General features: G+C 48.9%; 1 protein-coding gene across 1 annotated transcript in view; it reads left to right on the top strand.

Annotated features, from left to right (window-relative positions):
- SNX9 (sorting nexin 9) overlaps positions 1 to 19,874 on the top strand; it is a 61,497-nt gene that overhangs the window by 37,719 nt on the left and 3,904 nt on the right. Inside the window, exons 14-17 of the mRNA XM_078877153.1 lie at positions 937 to 1,016; positions 8,202 to 8,291; positions 9,781 to 9,895; positions 11,285 to 11,376. Of these exons, the coding sequence (XP_078733279.1) occupies positions 937 to 1,016; positions 8,202 to 8,291; positions 9,781 to 9,895; positions 11,285 to 11,376 (377 nt within the window). The remainder of the gene's footprint in view (positions 1 to 936; positions 1,017 to 8,201; positions 8,292 to 9,780; positions 9,896 to 11,284; positions 11,377 to 19,874) is intronic.

Here is a 19,874-nt window from a genome sequence, read left to right on the forward strand (position 1 = left end):
CGCTAATCGGAGGTGCGGGGGGGGGGGAATAAACAAATTAAACGCAGAAAGATGTTTGTCCCCCATATAAAATCTGGAGAGTATTCTTGCCAATAGCATGTGGTAATCCACCAGCAATTTGTTTAGCAAGCCTCACTCTGCTGATGAGACCCAAAAGGTGGAAACGGTCCAGAGTTTGCTGTTGCTTGATAACACTGGTCAACAAAAAAAAATCATTTTTTCTGGCCTGGACTTTTGCAGCTGTTTTAGACTAATTTTAGGGTGCTGATTCCAAATCTGATCTCAGATTTGCTCTATCACATCTCATTTTATGCTATCGGCATACCCCATTTTCATTGATTTTACCCGAAATTAACTCTGTCACTTATGATTGCAAGTTGTTGCGAGTCAGTGACTGCTTTAGTGTTAAAATATGGTGCTGTATTTTTAGGATAGTGTGTTTATAATATCATTTTATGTAGATATCCACATTTATTTAATATTTTTCTTCTGCAGTTTTTATTGAAAATGCAATATTTGATATCTCAAAACCCTGATGTGATGGACAAAAACTGATGCCAGATTTGGAATCAGCACCCCAAAATTACCTTAAAACCGTTGGAACACCTTATGCCAGAAAAAGTGTGTTGACCAGTGTAATTGGTCTGGAAAGCCAGTTAGGTTGATGGAGTAAAACTTTATTTAATATTTGTAGATGTGTATTCGGAGAGACAAAAGTGGAGTTCTGTTTATATTTACTTTTGCCAACGATGCTCCACAGCTACTCGTGGGTTATTTTACAGACCACCCTCGGATTTCCAGTGCCGTCGTTTACGCATCATACGGGGCGCAAACCAATGTGCTCCTGTAATTGTAATGCTGCTCCTGCTGCTGCTTTCTTGCCAAATTGCGGTCGTGCCTGTGCCAAACAATGTCTCATTAATGTCCGCGCTGCAGGGGAAGATCCAACCCTGACAGATGCGTTGAGCAAAGCCAGCCAGACGTACGACGAAATCGCTACCATTGTCATGGAGCAGGTGAGTGCGCGCGTGTGTGTGTGTGCGGGTGAGTGGCTGGGTGAGTGTGTATGTGCGGGTGAGTGACTGGGTGAGTGTGTGTGTGTATGTGCGGGTGAGTGGCTGGGTGAGTGTGTGTGTGCGGGTGAGTGGCTGGGTGAGTGTGTGTGTGTATGTGCGGGTGAGTGGCTGGGTGAGTGTGTATGTGCGGGTGAGTGGCTGGGTGAGTGTGTATGTGCGGGTGAGTGGCTGGGTGAGTGTGTATGTGCGGGTGAGTGGCTGGGTGAGTGTGTGTGTGTATGTGCGGGTGAGTGGCTGGGTGAGTGTGTGTGTGTGTATGTGCGGGTGAGTGGCTGGGTGAGTGTGTGTGTGCGGGTGAGTGGCTGGGTGAGTGTGTGTGTGTATGTGTATGTGCGGGTGAGTGGCTGGGTGAGTGTGTGTGTGTGTGCGGGTGAGTGGCTGGGTGAGTGTGTGTGTGTATGTGCGGGTGAGTGGCTGGGTGAGTGTGTGTGTGTATGTGCGGGTGAGTGGCTGGTTGAGTGTGTGTGTGTATGTGCGGGTGAGTGGCTGGGTGAGTGTGTGTGTGCGGGTCAGTGGCTGGGTGAGCGCGTGTGTGTATGTGCGGGTGAGTGGCTGGGTGAGTGTGTGTGTGCGGGTGAGTGGCTGGGTGAGTGTGTGTGTGTATGTGCGGGTGAGTGGCTGGGTGAGTGTGTGTGTGTATGTGCGGGTGAGTGGCTGGGTGAGTGTATGTGTGCGGGTGAGTGGCTGGGTGAGTGTGTGTGTGTATGTGCGGGTGAGTGGCTGGGTGAGTGTGTATGTGCGGGTGAGTGGCTGGGTGAGTGTGTGTGTGTATGTGCGGGTGAGTGGCTGGGTGAGTGTGTGTGTGTATGTGTGGGTGAGTGGCTGGGTGAGTGTGTGTGTGTATGTGCGGGTGAGTGGCTGGGTGAGTGTGTGTGTGCGGGTGAGTGGCTGGGTGAGTGTGTGTATGTGCGGGTGAGTGGCTGGGTGAGTGTGTGTGTGTATGTGCGGGTGAGTGGCTGGGTGAGTGTGTGTGTGTATGTGCGGGTGAGTGGCTGGGTGAGTGTGTGTGTGCGGGTGAGTGGCTGGGTGAGTGTGTGTGTGTATGTGCGGGTGAGTGGCTGGGTGAGTGTGTATGTGCGGGTGAGTGGCTGGGTGAGTGTGTATGTGCGGGTGAGTGGCTGGGTGAGTGTGTGTGTGTATGTGCGGGTGAGTGGCTGGGTGAGTGTGTATGTGCGGGTGAGTGGCTGGGTGAGTGTGTGTGTGTATGTGCGGGTGAGTGGCTGGGTGAGTGTGTGTGTGTGTATGTGCGGGTGAGTGGCTGGGTGAGTGTGTGTGTGCGGGTGAGTGGCTGGGTGAGTGTGTGTGTGTATGTGTATGTGCGGGTGAGTGGCTGGGTGAGTGTGTGTGTGTGTGCGGGTGAGTGGCTGGGTGAGTGTGTGTGTGTATGTGCGGGTGAGTGGCTGGGTGAGTGTGTGTGTGTATGTGCGGGTGAGTGGCTGGTTGAGTGTGTGTGTGTATGTGCGGGTGAGTGGCTGGGTGAGTGTGTGTGTGCGGGTGAGTGGCTGGGTGAGCGCGTGTGTGTATGTGCGGGTGAGTGGCTGGGTGAGTGTGTGTGTGCGGGTGAGTGGCTGGGTGAGTGTGTGTGTGTATGTGCGGGTGAGTGGCTGGGTGAGTGTGTGTGTGTATGTGCGGGTGAGTGGCTGGGTGAGTGTATGTGTGCGGGTGAGTGGCTGGGTGAGTGTGTGTGTGTATGTGCGGGTGAGTGGCTGGGTGAGTGTGTATGTGCGGGTGAGTGGCTGGGTGAGTGTGTGTGTGTATGTGCGGGTGAGTGGCTGGGTGAGTGTGTGTGTGTATGTGTGGGTGAGTGGCTGGGTGAGTGTGTGTGTGTATGTGCGGGTGAGTGGCTGGGTGAGTGTGTGTGTGCGGGTGAGTGGCTGGGTGAGTGTGTGTATGTGCGGGTGAGTGGCTGGGTGAGTGTGTGTGTGTATGTGCGGGTGAGTGGCTGGGTGAGTGTGTGTGTGTATGTGCGGGTGAGTGGCTGGGTGAGTGTGTGTATGTATGTGCGGGTGAGTCGCTGGGTGAGTGTGTGTGTGTATGTGCGGGTGAGTGGCTGGGTGAGTGTGTGTGTGCGGGTGAGTGGCTGGGTGAGTGTGTGTGTGTATGTGCGGGTGAGTGGCTGGGTGAGTGTGTGTGTGCGGGTGAGTGGCTGGGTGAGTGTGTGTGTGTATGTGTGGGTGAGTGGCTGGGTGAGTGTGTGTGTGTATGTGCGGGTGAGTGGCTGGGTGAGTGTGTGTGTGCGGGTGAGTGGCTGGGTGAGTGTGTGTGTGTATGTGCGGGTGAGTGGCTGGGTGAGTGTGTGTGTGTATGTGCGGGTGAGTGGCTGGGTGAGTGTGTGTGTGTATGTGCGGGTGAGTGGCTGGGTGAGTGTGTGTGTGTATGTGCGGGTGAGTGGCTGGGTGAGTGTGTGTGTGCGGGTGAGTGGCTGGGTGAGTGTGTGTGTGTATGTGCGGGTGAGTGGCTGGGTGAGTGTGTGTGTGTATGTGCGGGTGAGTGGCTGGGTGAGTGTGTGTGTGCGGGTGAGTGGCTGGGTGAGTGTGTGTGTGTATGTGCGGGTGAGTGGCTGGGTGAGTGTGTGTGTGTATGTGCGGGTGAGTGGCTGGGTGAGTGTGTGTGTGCGGGTGAGTGGCTGGGTGAGTGTGTGTGTGTGTGTGCGGGTGAGTGGCTGGGTGAGTGTGTGTGTGTATGTGCGGGTGAGTGGCTGGGTGAGTGTGTGTGTGTGTGTGCGGGTGAGTGGCTGGGTGAGTGTGTGTGTGTATGTGCGGGTGAGTGGCTGGGTGAGTGTGTGTGTGTATGTGCGGGTGAGTGGCTGGGTGAGTGTGTGTGTGTATGTGCGGGTGAGTGGCTGGGTGAGTGTGTGTGTGTGTGTGCGGGTGAGTGGCTGGGTGTGTGTGTATGTGCGGGTGAGTGGCTGGGTGAGTGTGTGTGTGCGGGTGAGTGGCTGGGTGAGTGTGTGTGTGTATGTGCGGGTGAGTGGCTGGGTGAGTGTGTGTGTGTATGTGCGGGTGAGTGGCTGGGTGAGTGTGTGTGTGTATGTGCGGGTGAGTGGCTGGGTGAGTGTGTGTGTGTGTGTGCGGGTGAGTGGCTGGGTGTGTGTGTGTGTGCGGGTGAGTGGCTGGGTGAGTGTGTGTGGGGAGCGATAATTTGGCGGTTAGCGCGCTGCGTTACGAACCCGGCGGGCTGAGTTCGATTCCCGCTCACTGCCAACACAAGTGACGATTATCTCAACCGGTCCTGGGCCTCCCCGAGGTCGACTCAGCCTCAATTGAGTACCTGGTGCAGTGTGTAAACATAGCCACTAGGGAGACAAAGGCGGTCGGGAGTGGTGCTGGCCACCCACCTCCTCGTGTGCCGTGCCGACATTCATAGGTGCTCGCTAACAGCACTTGGCCCAACAGTCTGTTAAAGCTATAAGGGGTATCTTTGTTGTTGTCTTTGTGCGCACTTGTCAAAACTATCGGAGTATCGCGCTAGTTTGAACCCTACTGCTGGAAGAGTGCTTCTCCATGCCGTGTGGGTCATGGGGGTCACATGACCATACTTCACCACGCTGGTGGTGGACGGCATAGACGTTGGAGCATAGTAAAGCACAATGGGTCTTTCTGCACTGCCCCCTGCTGACAATGTGGCCACGCAGCAGGGTAAAAATATTCTCAGATTTTTTCGGTAAAGTCACGTAGGTAAAAACATTAAAATTAATGAAAGTAAAATAAAACAAAACAAAATAAAATTCACGACGTTTCGGAGGCAACACAAGTCTCCGTCATCAGGTGGGACCGTCACAGCCGAATTAGCTGCATCAAGTGAAGCAATGATTCAAGATGTAATCCCTTATAAGCAAGTTGAAGGGAGGTGGAGAGGGGGGGAGAGCTTATCAGGCTGTGGTAGCCAATGAATGGAAACGTATCGGGAGGGAGGAGGAGCGGTGATCAAAGACTGCACGCAGTGCTCAACACAATGAATGGAGACGTGTCGGGACGGAGGGCGAGCGGCGATCAAAGACTGCACGCAGTGCTCAACACAATGAATGGAGACGCGCCGGGACGGAGGGCGAGCGGTGATCAAAGACATCACGTAGTGCTCAACACAATGAATGGAGCACTACGTGATGTCTTTGATCACCGCTCGCCCTCCGTCCCGGCGCGTCTCCATTCATTGTGTTGAGCACTGCGTGCAGTCTTTGATCGCCGCTCGCCCTCCGTCCCGACACGTCTCCATTCATTGTGTTGAGCACTGCGTGCAGTCTTTGATCACCGCTCCTCCTCCCTCCCGATACGTTTCCATTCATTGGCTACCACAGCCTGATAAGCTCTCCCCCCCTCTCCACCTCCCTTCAACTTGCTTATAAGGGATTACATCTTGAATCATTGCTTCACTTGATGCAGCTAATTCGGCTGTGACGGTCCCACCTGATGACGGAGACTTGTGTTGCCTCCGAAACGTCGTGAATTTTATTTTGGTTTGTTTTATTTTACTTTCATTATTTTTAATGTTTTTACCTACGTGACTTTACCGAAAAAATCTGAGAATATGAATCATTGCAGTCACGAAAGCTTCAAATCTAGGGTAAAAATACCTGCATGGCGGTCTCCCACCCACTCGCCAGGCTCAACGGGCCGTCCATAAATGACGTCACGCACCTTGGGGGGGGGGTCAGACATTTGTGACGACGTGTGACGAGGGGGGGGGGTGAGAAATGTGATGTCACGTCAAAATGCGCAACTTTAAATGAATATAGACAACACGTTCTACTTAATGAAATAGACTTTTTAATAAATGTTTTCTCCTACAACATTAGAGTGCAGCGGCACATTAAATATGGGTTTTTTTGGGGGGAGGGGGGGGTCAGAACTTTGTTACGTCATATTTGAGGGGGGGTCTGACTTTTTGTGACGCCGTGTGACGAAGGGGGGGGGGTCAAAAATCGTCCAAAATCGCGTGACGTCATTTATGGACGGCCCCTAAATTGAAAACTAATTTCTTGAGAACTGCTTTTTGTGTTTAGTTTGTTGTCCTTCCCCTGCACCTCTGATTAGTACGGTTGGCTACGTACGGCGCGAAAGAAGTTCAACATACATACATTATTCTCCAAGATCTAATGAGATCGGTTGCATTCCAGTTGATTTTATCATCGACAAACTAAAATGATAATTGTTCCTATCGACCGAGGAAAGCCTTGCCGAGTCTCGAGATATATTTTGACGAGAGGTCCGACTATTTTGCCGTTACATTTGAATGAGTGTTTTGCATGTGGCTGTAAACCCCATAATAAAGGCAGGCGCACAGAGGGATTAACACGGGATAGAGCCGCACAGACTGGCCACACAGACTGGCCAGAATCCACTGGCTTTACTGCCAACTCTTGGTCATCTCGTAACCCGGCAAGGTCTTATCGTGTTGTCTCCCTCTCCCAGTTCGAGTCCAGGCTCAAGACCTGCCTCTCCTCCTCTGCCAGAGACCGCCTCTCTCCCTCCCATCTCTCTACAGAATCACCACGGCCACCATGGCCACTAAAATTCGTTTAGTTCTTCTGCCTCTTGACTCACCGTCTCACTTTCCGTCTATGAAATAGAGACGTCGACTGTTGTCTGGTCTTGGGATGCGGTTGCATTAGAGGCCAACCGAAACTGAATTTCTGGTTTCGGCCGAAACCGAAACCAGACTGAAAGTAAAAAAATACTTTCGGCCGAAACCGAAAGTATTCCGAAAGAGGCCATTTGCCAACTTTCGGCGCCGAAACCGAATTTCGTTCGGCCTCTAGGTCGCATTTAGGTTGAAGAACAAAAAATAAAAGACTCAGCCCAGAAATGGCCACTACTGGAGGAAGGGCCTCCACTAGAGCGAGCTATAGAGATGGTATTTGGCCTACTTTTCCACACGAGGCATTACATGTTGGAAGAGGTGGGAGTACCCACACTTTGCTCTGCGACACACGACTTGCCGATCGGCTGCTGTGTACAGGACCTATTCATATATCACTGGGTGGACAGAGGTGCGTGGATTTAATAAACATGTCCCGTTGTTTACACTCCCGTACCGGAAGTGCGAACCACCAATCTCAGGATTGCAATTCCATTTTGTTAACCAGCAGGACGTCATGTCAGCTCGGTTGCAAATAGACTCTATATATATACAGATTGTATTGTGTTGCGAATCATGATGTCTGTTTCACTACTGAAATCTTGCAGTCTTCACTTACTTGCAGCAATTCAAGCACGAAAAAAACATCGCTCTGACAATCCCACACCCAGAAATTGCTTTGATGCCACAGTTGTTCATTCTTACAGAGAGTTACATTGGTTAATTACTTTGATGGCAATTATAGTAAGAACACCGTTCTAAAATTAAAGAATTGACAGTCGACATACCTTGGTGAAGAAACTGTTAAACAGCGCCTGTTAGAAATTACGATATTTTTAAAACAAAATCTGCTCACGGCTTGAGATGGTAGAGTGTTGCACAAATGTAAATGCGTTCATTAAAATAACCACCGCTGTGAATGCCTTAAAAAAAAATAAGACACCAAGTCTTCAGACGAAGGGAGCTTTGTACGCCACTTAAGCAAAACAGTACAATTTTGATTTAACGCTTTCATGACTGCAGGGATTCATATTCTTGGTTCTTTCGGTAAAGTCACGTAGAAGGGAAATAATACAATTCTTGGTTCTTTCGGTAAAGTCACGTAGAAGGGAAATAATACAATTATTTTAAAATTATTTTTATTATTTCCCTTCTACGTGACTTTACCGAAAGAACCAAGAATACAAAACAATACAGTTTGGATTGATACGGCGTCTAAATGAGGCTGCATCTCAAGACGCTGCTCTTGTGTGTCCTCTTTGTGCAGTGTTTGTGCATTCACCAGTGTTCTCCATTCACGTGCAAATTCGGCGCCGGCGAAAATCCGCACACCGTTTGATTGGGAAATGTGAACAAGATGGACTTGAGGAGCTTGATTGGAGTTTGAGAAACACCGGTTCAGGCAATATATCGGTTCAGAAAAGGTGGAGTGAACGAGTCCGCTGTTCTACCCTTGCTGTTGCCCCGGAATCTAAATGAAGTCCACCGTGCTACCACCTCCGTCATTGCCCGCCTCGCCTACTTGTGCCCTTTCCCTTTGTCTGGCAGCCAAAGAGCGACTGGCACTACCTGATGGAATGCAACCTGGAGTACAAGGGCATCCTGGCATGCTTCCCCGACATTCTGGCCACGCACAAGGTCCGCGCCCGTTCTACAACCCTCACCCCCCCCTCCTCTACCACAGAAGCGTCGCGAGCTCTGGAATTGAAAAGAGAATCAGAAGTGAAAAGGAGGTGGAGAGAAGGAGGAGGCCAGCGTAGCCACATGGTCAGGGTTCACTGCATCCCTAAGCCAAGGACTATGGTTAGAAATTTTTAAATTGGTGAGTGCAAGACCCAGCAACACAAATCTGCTCACCAACTAACGACAAGATTAAACAACGTGCGACCGTTCCATTTTTTTTTTGTTAACACTTTTCAAGTAAGGTTGAAAGCGCCGTGAATGCATTAGCTCTGTCCTTCTGTCTGTCAGCAGCAGGGTCATGACAACTGTGGTCAAGAGGGATCCGATTTGAATTGAATCGTTTTACGTGGCCCACATCCTACATCAGTGCGGACATGGTGACTGCCACAATTTTACCGTAATTTGGATCCTTTTGCTGTCATCCCACAAGCTCGGTTTGGCTGTGATACAGTCCACCAGGGGCCACACAACTCCACTGCTGGTGCCTATCAGATGAATCTCGTTAGCCGAGGTTCATAAGGGTTACTTAACCGCTGCCCAGCATTCAGTGTTGAGCCGGGCCATGCAGACATCGCACGTGGCCAGACAGACATCATCACAAAATAAATTGTGTTAGCCGACTTTCTGTTCTGCATTTCATTACATTTCTAAGATTACTAGGTTTGTTTTCTCAAACTTCCAATTTTAGCTGTTGTGTTAGCCGACTCTCTGTGCTTTCTAAGAGCTCGCATTATTTTATTTTATACCTACGTGACTTTACCGAAAGAACCAAAGAGTATGTATTCCTGCAGTCACGAAAGCTTCAAATCAAGACATCATCACTCTTTTGAGTATTTGCCATCACATTTCTAAATTGTTAGCCGATGACATTTGCCAAACCAGCATTGTTAGTTTAACAGGATGCACTGCTGATGATACAAAGACAGTCAAAACCAGTCCGGGGTTTGTCCGCTCAAACACACGCGACCACGAGACTGGAAAACATGGATTCAGAAGGTCTATCTGCTGGTGATCCTCACGTTTGATTTCACTTCGTTTTTTTTTTTTACATCGTGAGAGAGACCCTTGTTTGTTTAATTTTTTAATCAAAAATCTTATTGCCATTAAAGTAGACAGCACTATACTCTTTGGTTCTTTCGGTAAAGTCACGTAGGTGAAAATAAAAAAGAAATAAAATAAAAATTAAGAATAAAAATAAAGAAAAAAAATAACAACTACATTTTACTTTATTTGTATTCTTATTTTTTATTTTTATTTAATTTTTATTTTATTTTCACCTACGTGACTTTACCGAAAGAACCAAAGAGTATGGATCCTTGCAGTCACGAAAACTTCAAATCTAGACAGCGCTGTCCTACTACTTTGGCTAACTAACTAAATTATCTCTGGCGCCATTAAGTTGGTAAAGCGCTAACGATGTCCCGTGTGTGTGTGTGTGGCACAGGGAGCGGTGGACAAGCTGAAGGAATGCGATAAACTTATCAACACCAGCAAAATGTCTGTCCAGGAGAAGCAGGCCATCACCACTCGAGTCTCCGTCATGTCCTACGCGATTCAAGGTGTGGCCCCGGGCCTCCACAGGCTGTTGCGTCTGCCTTGAGAGTCCGATGCCCCTGTTCGCGATGTACCTCGCCACCGATCACACTGCTCTCGCCATTCTAGAACATCACCCAGATCCATAAGAATGCTGTCGGACACAATGGAGCATAGACATCCTGAATAACAAAAATATCCTAATTCGAGAGCCAAACATTGCACCTCCTGGCTTTGACATTCCTCGAAGACACTGGTGTAGCCATCAGCCACATCAGAACAAGACAAGCCACGAAGCGATTGTGGTCATGTAACCCAAACTCTGCACCGTAAAGTAAACAAATGTAGTCTGCGCTCCTTCAATGGAGGAGTAGGAAAACCACGTGGACTCTCTTCTTCAGCCTCTAGTGGCTCGCACACCTCGACAGCGGCGTCTGGCTCCTGAACATATTTCCACACGCAAGAACTTAAATACACAACGTATCTGTAATACTGGTAGTAACCTCCTGGTTACACCAGCCCACAGGGGATTATTCTGTCTGTCCGTCCGTCGTGCATCCAAAAATGGGAGGGGTGGGGCTGGGTGGAGAGGGTGGGGAGGGGAGGGGCTGGGTGGGGAGGGAGGGGCTGGGTGGGGAGGGGAGGGTGGGGAGGGGCTGGGTGGGGAGGGTGGGGAGGGGTTGGGTGGGGAGGGTGGGGAGGGGCTGGGTGGAGAGGGTGGGGAGGGGTTGGGTGGGGAGGGAAGGGCTGGGTGGGGAGAGGAGGGTGGGGTGGGGAGGGGCTGGGTGGAGAGGGTGGGGAGGGGTTGGGTGGGGAGGGAGGGGCTGGGTGGGGAGGGGAGGGTGGGGTGGGGAGGGTGGGGAGGGGTTGGGTGGGGAGGGTGGGGCTGGGTGGGGGGTGGGAGGGGTGGGGCTTGGTGGGGAGGGGCTGGTCACCCCGTGGTGCCCTTATAAAACTCAACGTTTAAACTACTCACGCCAGCTTGTGCCCGCGCTCACAGTCGGGCATATTTGCGGTATACACCACGCCGCTGTTGATCCTGGCCATTGACCGAACAACCCAACGTTACTACCAGCTCCCTCCGCAGGAATGTGTTAATTATAATGATCCACAACAGCCCTTTGTCAACCCACTGCTCGATTATAGCCTCCCCCACACCGTGTCGGCCATGCGTGTTGTTTACCACAATTTGACCACGCTTGCCAGTGTGGGTTGGTGAAGAGGCTCCCAAGCATAAGGAAGCGAAACGTGAGACATGGTGCCGAATAGAACGCGGTACAACCCGAAAACACATCGTGGGGCTTTACGGCATATCCGCGAAAAAAAAACACGACATAGTAGTCGTAGAAGCATTAGTCCTCGCTGGCGTTGATGTGAGGTTGTTTCAACTCTTTCCCCACATGGGCTGTGTGCAGCGGAGGCAAACCACTTCCACTACGGGCGGATTTACGACTACAGGCAGGCGATGAAAGCCTTCCTCGCCGAGCAGATCGGATTCTACCAGAAGGTGGGACGCCCGCCAGCACGTGGTGGCGTGGGGCGCGTGGGGGCCACGGGGCGCGCGCAGGTTGGAGTTTTTGCCATGCGACACGGGAGTGACCGAGGCCCAGAGTTCGCAAACGGGTTTTGATTCCTTACCCGTACCCGGCCGCACCAGGGTCGCAAACCGGCCGGGTAGGGTACGGGTATCGGGTACCTGATTGCGACCTCTGGGATGAAGCCATGTTGCAGGCGCGGGTGGGTTGATCCTAGGAACTTGAATTGTGAGAAGAGACAAGACGTTTGGAAATGAGTGACAAACGGTTACTCACCAGTGACTCACGGCCTACCCGTACCCGGCCGCACTAGGGTCGCAAACGGGTACCCGTACCTGTACCCGGCCGGGTACGGGTAGCCGGGTATCGGGTAGGGTACGGGTATCGGGTACCCGGTTGCCACCTCTGCCGAGGCCCACAATTCTTAGACTGGCTTGGCTCTGGCTCGTGTATAGGGCCCTGAAAGTATACGTGTACTTTGCATGAGTGAGTGTGAGTGCAGTGTATATTAACATTCTACAGTTTGGCGGAGTGACTGAGCGTTTGAGTGCATTGTATTTTAATGGAGTTTTGTGCATTGAGTACTGATGAGTTCTGTGAGCATGTTAATTTGTGGTCTCTGAGAGCGCGTGAGTGTAAGTTCAATGTGGGGAGCGGTTGCACAGCAGTTAGCGTGCTGCCCTATGAACCAGGCGGCCTGAGTTCAATTCCGCTCATGACCAGCACCAGTGATGACAATCTGAATGGGTCCTGGGCCTCTCCAAGGTCGACTTAGCCTTAAATGAGTACCTTGTGCTGTGTGTAAACATCGCCACTGGGGAGACAAAGGCGGCTGGGCATGGTGCAGGCTACCCACGCCCTCGTGTGCCGTGCCGGCCTTCATAGGTGCTCGCTAACAGCACTTGCCCCAACAGTCCGTTAAGGGGGGATGTTTGTCAGTTTTGTCTTTTGTGAGAGTGCGCGAGTGTGTGTTAGTGTGTGTCAGAGTGTACATGTGGGTGTAGGTGAGGCTGTGTGTGTGAAACTGGGGCTGAGTGCGAGGCGGTGAGAACCGAGAGCTCATGTATGCACACACTGTGTCTACACACCCACGTTGCTGCAGTGCTGCGTATGTGCTCAGTGATTTAATTACCAGCATGACCTGAGCCCCCTGAGTGATGCAGATGAATTTCAGCTGATTGAGATTTACAATCCTTTATCAAGATGAATATTTTTCCCCCTCAAATTGTACTTTTATGAATAGCGGCTATTTGTAGATTCCTTAAGAATAAATAAATAACATTAAGCAACTGAATTTGCAGTGGCCGTACAAACATGCAAGAAACAGGCCACGTTTGTCATTAGCATTCCTTGCAACCTTACAATGCGATTGAGATGTTTCGAGCGCGTGACTGCAGCTGCATCTCAAGATGCCGTGCAAAATAGCGGGGCACACACGTCACGGAGAGCGGGTGGAAATGGGGAGGCAGTTATGTTTCTAATTCCCAATGTGTCACCTCTCCATGTTTCTTTGCTCACCTTTCAGCGTTTGATCTATTTTCTTGGTCAATGTCCTCGATTGTGAGTGCAATCGTGCACTTTCAGATGGGCTTTTGGGGCCGTCTGGAACGCTCTTCCAAAAATACGAAGTCACTGGAGCTTTGCATTTAAAAAAATTTAGATTAAAAACTCACTTCTTCAAAACAGCTTTTTGTGTTTAGTTTGGTGTCCCTCCCCTCTGATTAGCGGCAGTAAGCTATGTACAGTGCTAAAGAAGTTCAAAATATGTTTATAGATACTTATAATAGCAGGTAATATCAACTGATGTCTCCTCCATCCTGGATGGTTTTTGCTGGGAGAGAGTGATGTAGTTTCGTAGTTATCCCACATGTACCCATGTGTACACAAATGCTGTAAACGAATGTGGAGGGAAAAACCGGAGGACCCGGGAGAAAAATCCACGCGACCACAGGGAGAACATGCAAACCCCAAACATACTGGCTTCAGGGTCGCGATCGAACCCACGACCTCCTGCATACCAGGCGAGGTAGTTGCCATCTCGCCACCGTGGCGCCCATGTGCACGACCACGTCTGTTTGCCTTCGTGCCAATCAAGCCTTGCGCTTTTTGTGTCTGCGCCGCTCGTTTGTTGCGAGCGTTGCACCGGTGTTGGAGCCACCTCTTACCAAGGGGTGACATTGTCCTCTGAAGGGGGCCCTCGCCTTCAGGGCTATACCTAATAAATGAACTTTGAACTTTGCCTGTACGCAAATAACTGAACGGGCTGATTGATTTCCCTGCCTGTTTCCCGGCATCCGTGTATTGTCACGTGCGCGCACCGAGGGCCAATTTCAAGGCCCGCGACCAGAAAAGACTCTTGGGGAGAGGGCCGCCCTCTTTAATCCCCCTCGCGCAAGGTATGGGGCCTCACAATGCAGGTATTATTATATTTTCTTTTGCAAACAAATTCTTCAGCCCTGTTTAAGGATTACAAAGTACAGTCTCGGCCAGACTCTATGCTGCGGGCTCTAAGGGCTGTCTGGAGAATCGCCCCTGTGTGCATGGCCTGCTGGTGTACCCGTGAGCTATACGCCGGTATGCGTACAGCGTCTGTCTGTTGTATGTATTGAAGCATTTGCCTGCACTGGCATGTGTTGGCATACATGTTTTTGTTTGCGCGCAGGTGTGTGTTTGTGGGTAGCGGGTGGCGTAGTGTTTGGCACACTGCGCTATGAACCCAGCGAACGGAGAAGGATTCTGAGTCGCAACGAACGTCAGTGGCGATTGATATCCGGACCGGTCCTGGGCCTCTCCTTGGGGGTTGACTCAGCCAGGGCAGTGGGTTAACATCGGCACTGGGGAAGTAAAGGCAGCCGGGCGTGGTGTTTACCACACTACATCTTTGTGTGCCTGTGACAGGCATGTTCGGTGCTTGCAAATATAACTTGTGCCCATAGTCTGCAAGGCTAAATAGGGATCATTGTGTTTGTTCGGGGAGCTGTCGTGTAAATGGCTTGTGCATTGCATTGCAATTTCAGTGACTCGAAAATGTGATTCTTGGCCATGATGCATCACACTCGACTTAGCACGTGGAACCCTGCGTCTTGTGTCAGCATCAACGCTGGCGAGACTAAGATCGCAAAGATTGCCACTGCCTGCACCGCCTCGTACGCCATAATAATAGAATACGTATCATAGAATTGGCTTTTAAATATAGCTCTTCGTGCATTGCATCTTCTCTAAACTAAAGTAAAAACTCAGAAAGTAGTTGACCAATGAATCCAGCTCAATCCAAATAAGCTGACTCAAAGCAATATGTTTTACAATTTTACTTAAAAGACTAAGAGGTGTGCCAGCAGCATGGCGGATATGACTTGGAATAGAATACAGACCCAGGTGGCATTGCCACTGAATGATCTTAATTTCTAGAACCACCCAAAGGTTCAGCATTCACTGATCTCAATGTGCGACTCGGGGCGTAAGGCTAAAATGATTACATTTAACGCGTGAACCATGAAAGTCGTAAACATCTTATCAATTTCAGTAAAATAAACTAAAATATCTAATCCGACCAAAACATTTACAAATACAATATTCGATGGAATGGAATCTGACACCAATCCCGCGTGTGTATCTATTTACATTCGACTCTTTATAATCGTATACTTTATATATATTTTATATTTAACTTTTTTTAAAAATAGATATATCTCTGTCATACGTGTTTGTTATGTCACAAGGGATTTATCTTCTTGGTTCTTTCGGTAAAGTCACGTAGAAGGGAAATAATAAAGTAATAAAAATAAAACATTCTTTTATTAGGATTTATTTTATTATTTTTATTACTTTATTATTTCCCTTCTACGTGACTTTACCGAAAGAACCAAGAAGATGAATCCCTGCAGTCACGAAAGCTTTAAATCGAAATTTAAGGGATTTATCCTTGTCAAATATGAGAAAAAAAAACCCACAGTCGCATGGAAAATCCAATGCACCAATTTGAACGCGTGACAATCACCACTGGCTGCAGCAATCCGTGTAGAAGTACTGTACAATTGTCTCGCTAATGAATTCCTCACTGAGCATACCCGGGGTTAGTTTACGTGGTCACGATCTTACCTCTCGCTTGTTTGTCCCCGATCTCTTGCTTAATTTGCCTGACCGAGTGAGAGTTTCGAGCGAGACAGCGACGCCGCATGTACACGCTGCTATGTGGGGGTCCTACCACCACAATGAGTGTCACAGTGTCAGTGTTTGCCTTGCAATGTCAATAGAGTACAAAGACTGGCCCGGTATGTGATAATGTTATGCAGAATCTGTGTGCGTGTCGGTACGTATTATCTCCTGTGCGTTTTAATGTATGTGTGTGTAATTCCCACCATGTCCGTACGTACGTGTGTGTGTGTACGTGTGTATATTGTGGGGGAGCGGTAGGGTAGCAGTTCGCATGCTGCGCTACGAATCCGGCGACCCAAGTTCGAATCCGGCTACCCAAGTTCTGATTCTCGCTCAAGCCTACGGTGACGATTATCTCAACCAGTCTTGGGCCCCCTTCTAGGTTGACTCAGCCTCAAATGAGTAAATATCGCCACTAGGGAGACAAAGGCGGCCGGGCGTGGTGTTGGCCACCCACCCCCTCGTGTGCCGTGCTGGCCTTCGTCGGTGAAACTCGCAAACAGCACTTGCCCCAACAGTCTGTTCAGGCTATACGGGGGATCTTTGTTTGTGTTAGCGTCCATGTGAGTTATTTCCCGAGTGTGTGCAAATCTTATTCCCTGTGTGTTGTGTGTGTGTCTGCGTGTGTCTGTGTGTGTGTGTGTCTGCGTGTGTGTGTTTGCGTGTGTGTGTGTCTGTGTGTGTGTCTGTGTGTCTGTGTGTCTGCGTGTGTGTGTTTGTGTGTCTGTCTGCGTGTGTGTGTATCTGTGTGTGTCTGTGTGTGTGTGTTTGTGTGTCTGTGTGTGTGTGTGTGTGTCTGCGTGCGTGTGTTTGTGTATGTGTGTTTGTGTGTATGTCTGCGTGTGTGTGTTTGTGTGTGTGTCTGTGTGTCTGTGTGTGTCTGTGTGTCTGTGTGTGTGTGTTTGTGTGTCTGTGTTTGTGTGTCTGTGTGTGTGTGTTTGTGTGTGTGTGTGTCTGCGTGCGTGTGTTTGTGTATGTGTGTTTGTGTGTGTGTCTGCGTGTGTGTGTATCTGTGTGTGTCTGTGTGTGTGTGTTTGTGTGTCTGTGTGTGTGTGTTTGTGTGTGTGTGTGTCTGCGTGTGTGTGTTTGCGTGTGTGTGTGTCTGTGTGTGTGTCTGTGTGTCTGTGTGTCTGCGTGTGTGTGTTTGTGTGTGTGTCTGCGTGTGTGTGTTTGTGTGTGTGTCTGCGTGTGTGTGTATCTGTGTGTGTCTGTGTGTGTGTGGGGAGCGGTGGCGCAGTGGTTAGCGCTACGCTGCGTTACGAACCCGGCAGCTCGAGTTCCACTCCCGCTCACGGCCAACACCAGTGACAATTATCTCAACCGGTCCTGAGCCCCCTCTAGGTCGACTCAGCCTTAAATGAGTGCCTGGTGCGTTGTGCAAACATCCCTATGGGGAGACAAGGGCGCCCTGGTGTGGTGCTAGCCACCCACCCACCCCCTTGAATGCCATGCCAGCCTTCATCGGTACTCACTGAAAGCACTTGCCCCTGGTAAAGGATATATGGGGGAATATTTTGTTTGTATCCTTGTGTGTTTACGTATTGGTATATGTGTGCGTGTGTGTGCGTGCATTATTACCTGCACGTATAGAAATTATTCCCCGTGTACGAGTTATTCCTGTGCGTATTATTCCACGTGTGTGTTCTTTGGCTGTTGCTCCCTATGCGCGAGTCCGTGTATAAATTATATTTCTCCCAAGTGTCTTCGTGGTTCTTTCGGTAAAGTCACGTAGAAGGGAAATAATAAAATAATAAAAATAAAACATAATAAAATAATACGTGACTTTACCGAAAGAACCAAGAAGATGGGTCCCTGCAGTCACGAAAGCTTTGAATCGAAATATCCCAAGTGTGTTTATTTGTGTGGGAGCAGTGGTGCGGCAAACAAGAGTTTTAAATTCACAATCGTGGACAAGGGGTCAAGGTGGCAATGATAAAAGAGAGGCAGGGCCTCGTCGTCTTTGTCAACTCAACGCTAATGGATGAGCATCTGCTGGCACGGAGTGTAAACATCGTGACCGCTGCAACAAAAGTGATCGGCTCTGTTCTGGCCACACGATAACCTCCTGTGTGCAGGGTGCTGGCCTACTACATCGCTGCTGCAATGACTTCAACCCCCACCCCCACAGCCTGTGTGTTAATGTGGAGTCATACTCTTAGGTTTTTCCGGTAAAGTCACGTAGGTAAAACATTTTAATTAATAAAAGTAAAATAAAACAAATTAAAAAATTCACGACGTTTCGGAAGGAACACAAACCTCCGTCTTCAGGTGGAACCGTCACAGCCACGACAGCTGAAGACGGAGGTTTGTGTTGCTTCCGAAACGTCGTGAATTTTTAAATTTGTTTTATTTTACTTTTATTAATTTAAAATTTTTACCTACGTGACTTTACCGAAAAAACCTACGAGTATGAATCCTTGCAGTCACGAAAGCTTCAAATCTAGAATTAATGTGGAGTATCTGTATCTGTGTGTGTGCCGGCCTTCATAGGTGCTCGCTAACAGCACCTGCCACAACAGCCTGTTAAGGTTTCAATTTAAAGCTTTCGTGACTGCAGGGATTCATCTTCTTGGTTCTTTCGGTAAAGTCACGTAGAAGGGAAATAATAAAATAATAAAAATTAAACATAATAAAATAATTCTCACGACGTTTCGGCCACAACGCAAGCAGCCGTCCTCAGGTGAAGAACATTAAGGCTATACGGCAGGGGTGGGGAACCTTTTTTCCGCCAAGGGCCATTTGGATATTTATAACATCATTCGCGGGCCATACAAAATTATCAACTTAAAAATTAGCCTGTTATATTTGGTCAAACATTTCATTAACTCACCCCTAATGCGATGGCTGTAACTGCTTCTCTTTGGTGAGGCGTGTGATGTTAGCTGCTATTGATGATGTTGCTACTCGCAACTGCTTTTCCAGGTTTGCTCCTAGATTTATTGAATCGAGTCCCGCCTGCGGTTGCCTTGGCAGGGCCACACCAAATGATTTCGAGGACCTTATACGGTCCGCAGGCCGGACGTTTCCCACCCCTGCTATACAGGGATCTTTGTTTGTTTATATGTCCTATGAACATCACGATTGCGATGAGCGTGCTGGATGAGGAACCCAGCGACCCGAGTTCGATTCCCGATCATGGCCATCTGAACCGATTCTGGGCCTCCGCTAGGTCCACTCAGCCTCAAAATGAGTACTTAGTGCAGTGTGTAAAACCAGCCATGAGGGAGACAAAGGCGGCCGGGCGTGGTGCTGGCCATCCAATACCCTTGTGTGCCATGCCAGCCTTCATAGGTACTCGCTAACAGCACTTGCCCCAACTGTCTGTTAAAGGCTATAGGAGGTAAATTTGTCTTTGTAAATAGGGCACACCTGTTTGGCGCTGAACTGCCGTCAAAAGTTTTTGTTCCCATGAGATTTAAAACCCGCGTGTGTATGTGTGTGTGTATATGTGTGTATGTGTGTGTGTATGTGTGTGTATGTGTGTGTATGTGTGTATATGTGTGTATGTGTGTGTATATGTGTGTGTATGTGTGTGTGTGTATGTGTATGTGTGTGTATGTGTGTGTATGTGTGTGTATATGTGTGTATATATGTGTATATGTGTGTATGTGTGTGTGTATGTGTGTGTGTATGTGTGTGTGTATGTGTGTGTGTATGTGTGTGTGTGTGTGTATGTGTGTGTGTATGTGTGTGTATGTGTGTGTATGTGTGTATGTGTGTGTATGTGTGTATGTGTGTGTATGTGTGTGTATGTGTGTGTATGTGTGTGTATATGTGTGTATGTGTGTGTATATGTGTGTGTATGTGTGTGTGTGTATGTGTATGTGTGTGTATGTGTGTGTATGTGTGTGTATATGTGTGTATATATGTGTATATGTGTGTATGTGTGTGTGTATGTGTGTGTGTATGTGTGTGTGTATGTGTGTGTGTATGTGTGTGTGTGTGTGTATGTGTGTGTGTATGTGTGTGTGTGTGTGTATGTGTGTGTGTATGTGTGTGTATGTGTGTATGTGTGTGTGTATGTGTGTGTATGTGTGTGTATGTGTGTGTATGTGTGTGTATGTGTGTGTATATGTGTGTATATATGTGTATGTGTGTGTATGTGTGTATGTGTGTGTATGTGTGTGTATGTATGTGTGTGTATGTGTGTGTATGTGTGTATGTGTGTGTGTATGTGTGTGTATGTATGTGTGTGTATGTGTGTGTATGTGTGTGTATATATGTGTATGTGTGTGTATGTGTGTATGTGTGTGTATGTGTGTGTATATATGTGTATGTGTGTGTGCGTGCACGTGTATTTTTCAAATACAAAATG

The sequence above is a fragment of the Lampetra fluviatilis genome, chromosome 47, assembly GCF_964198595.1.
Source record: "Lampetra fluviatilis chromosome 47, kcLamFluv1.1, whole genome shotgun sequence".
Taxonomy (NCBI): Eukaryota; Metazoa; Chordata; class Hyperoartia; order Petromyzontiformes; family Petromyzontidae; genus Lampetra; species Lampetra fluviatilis.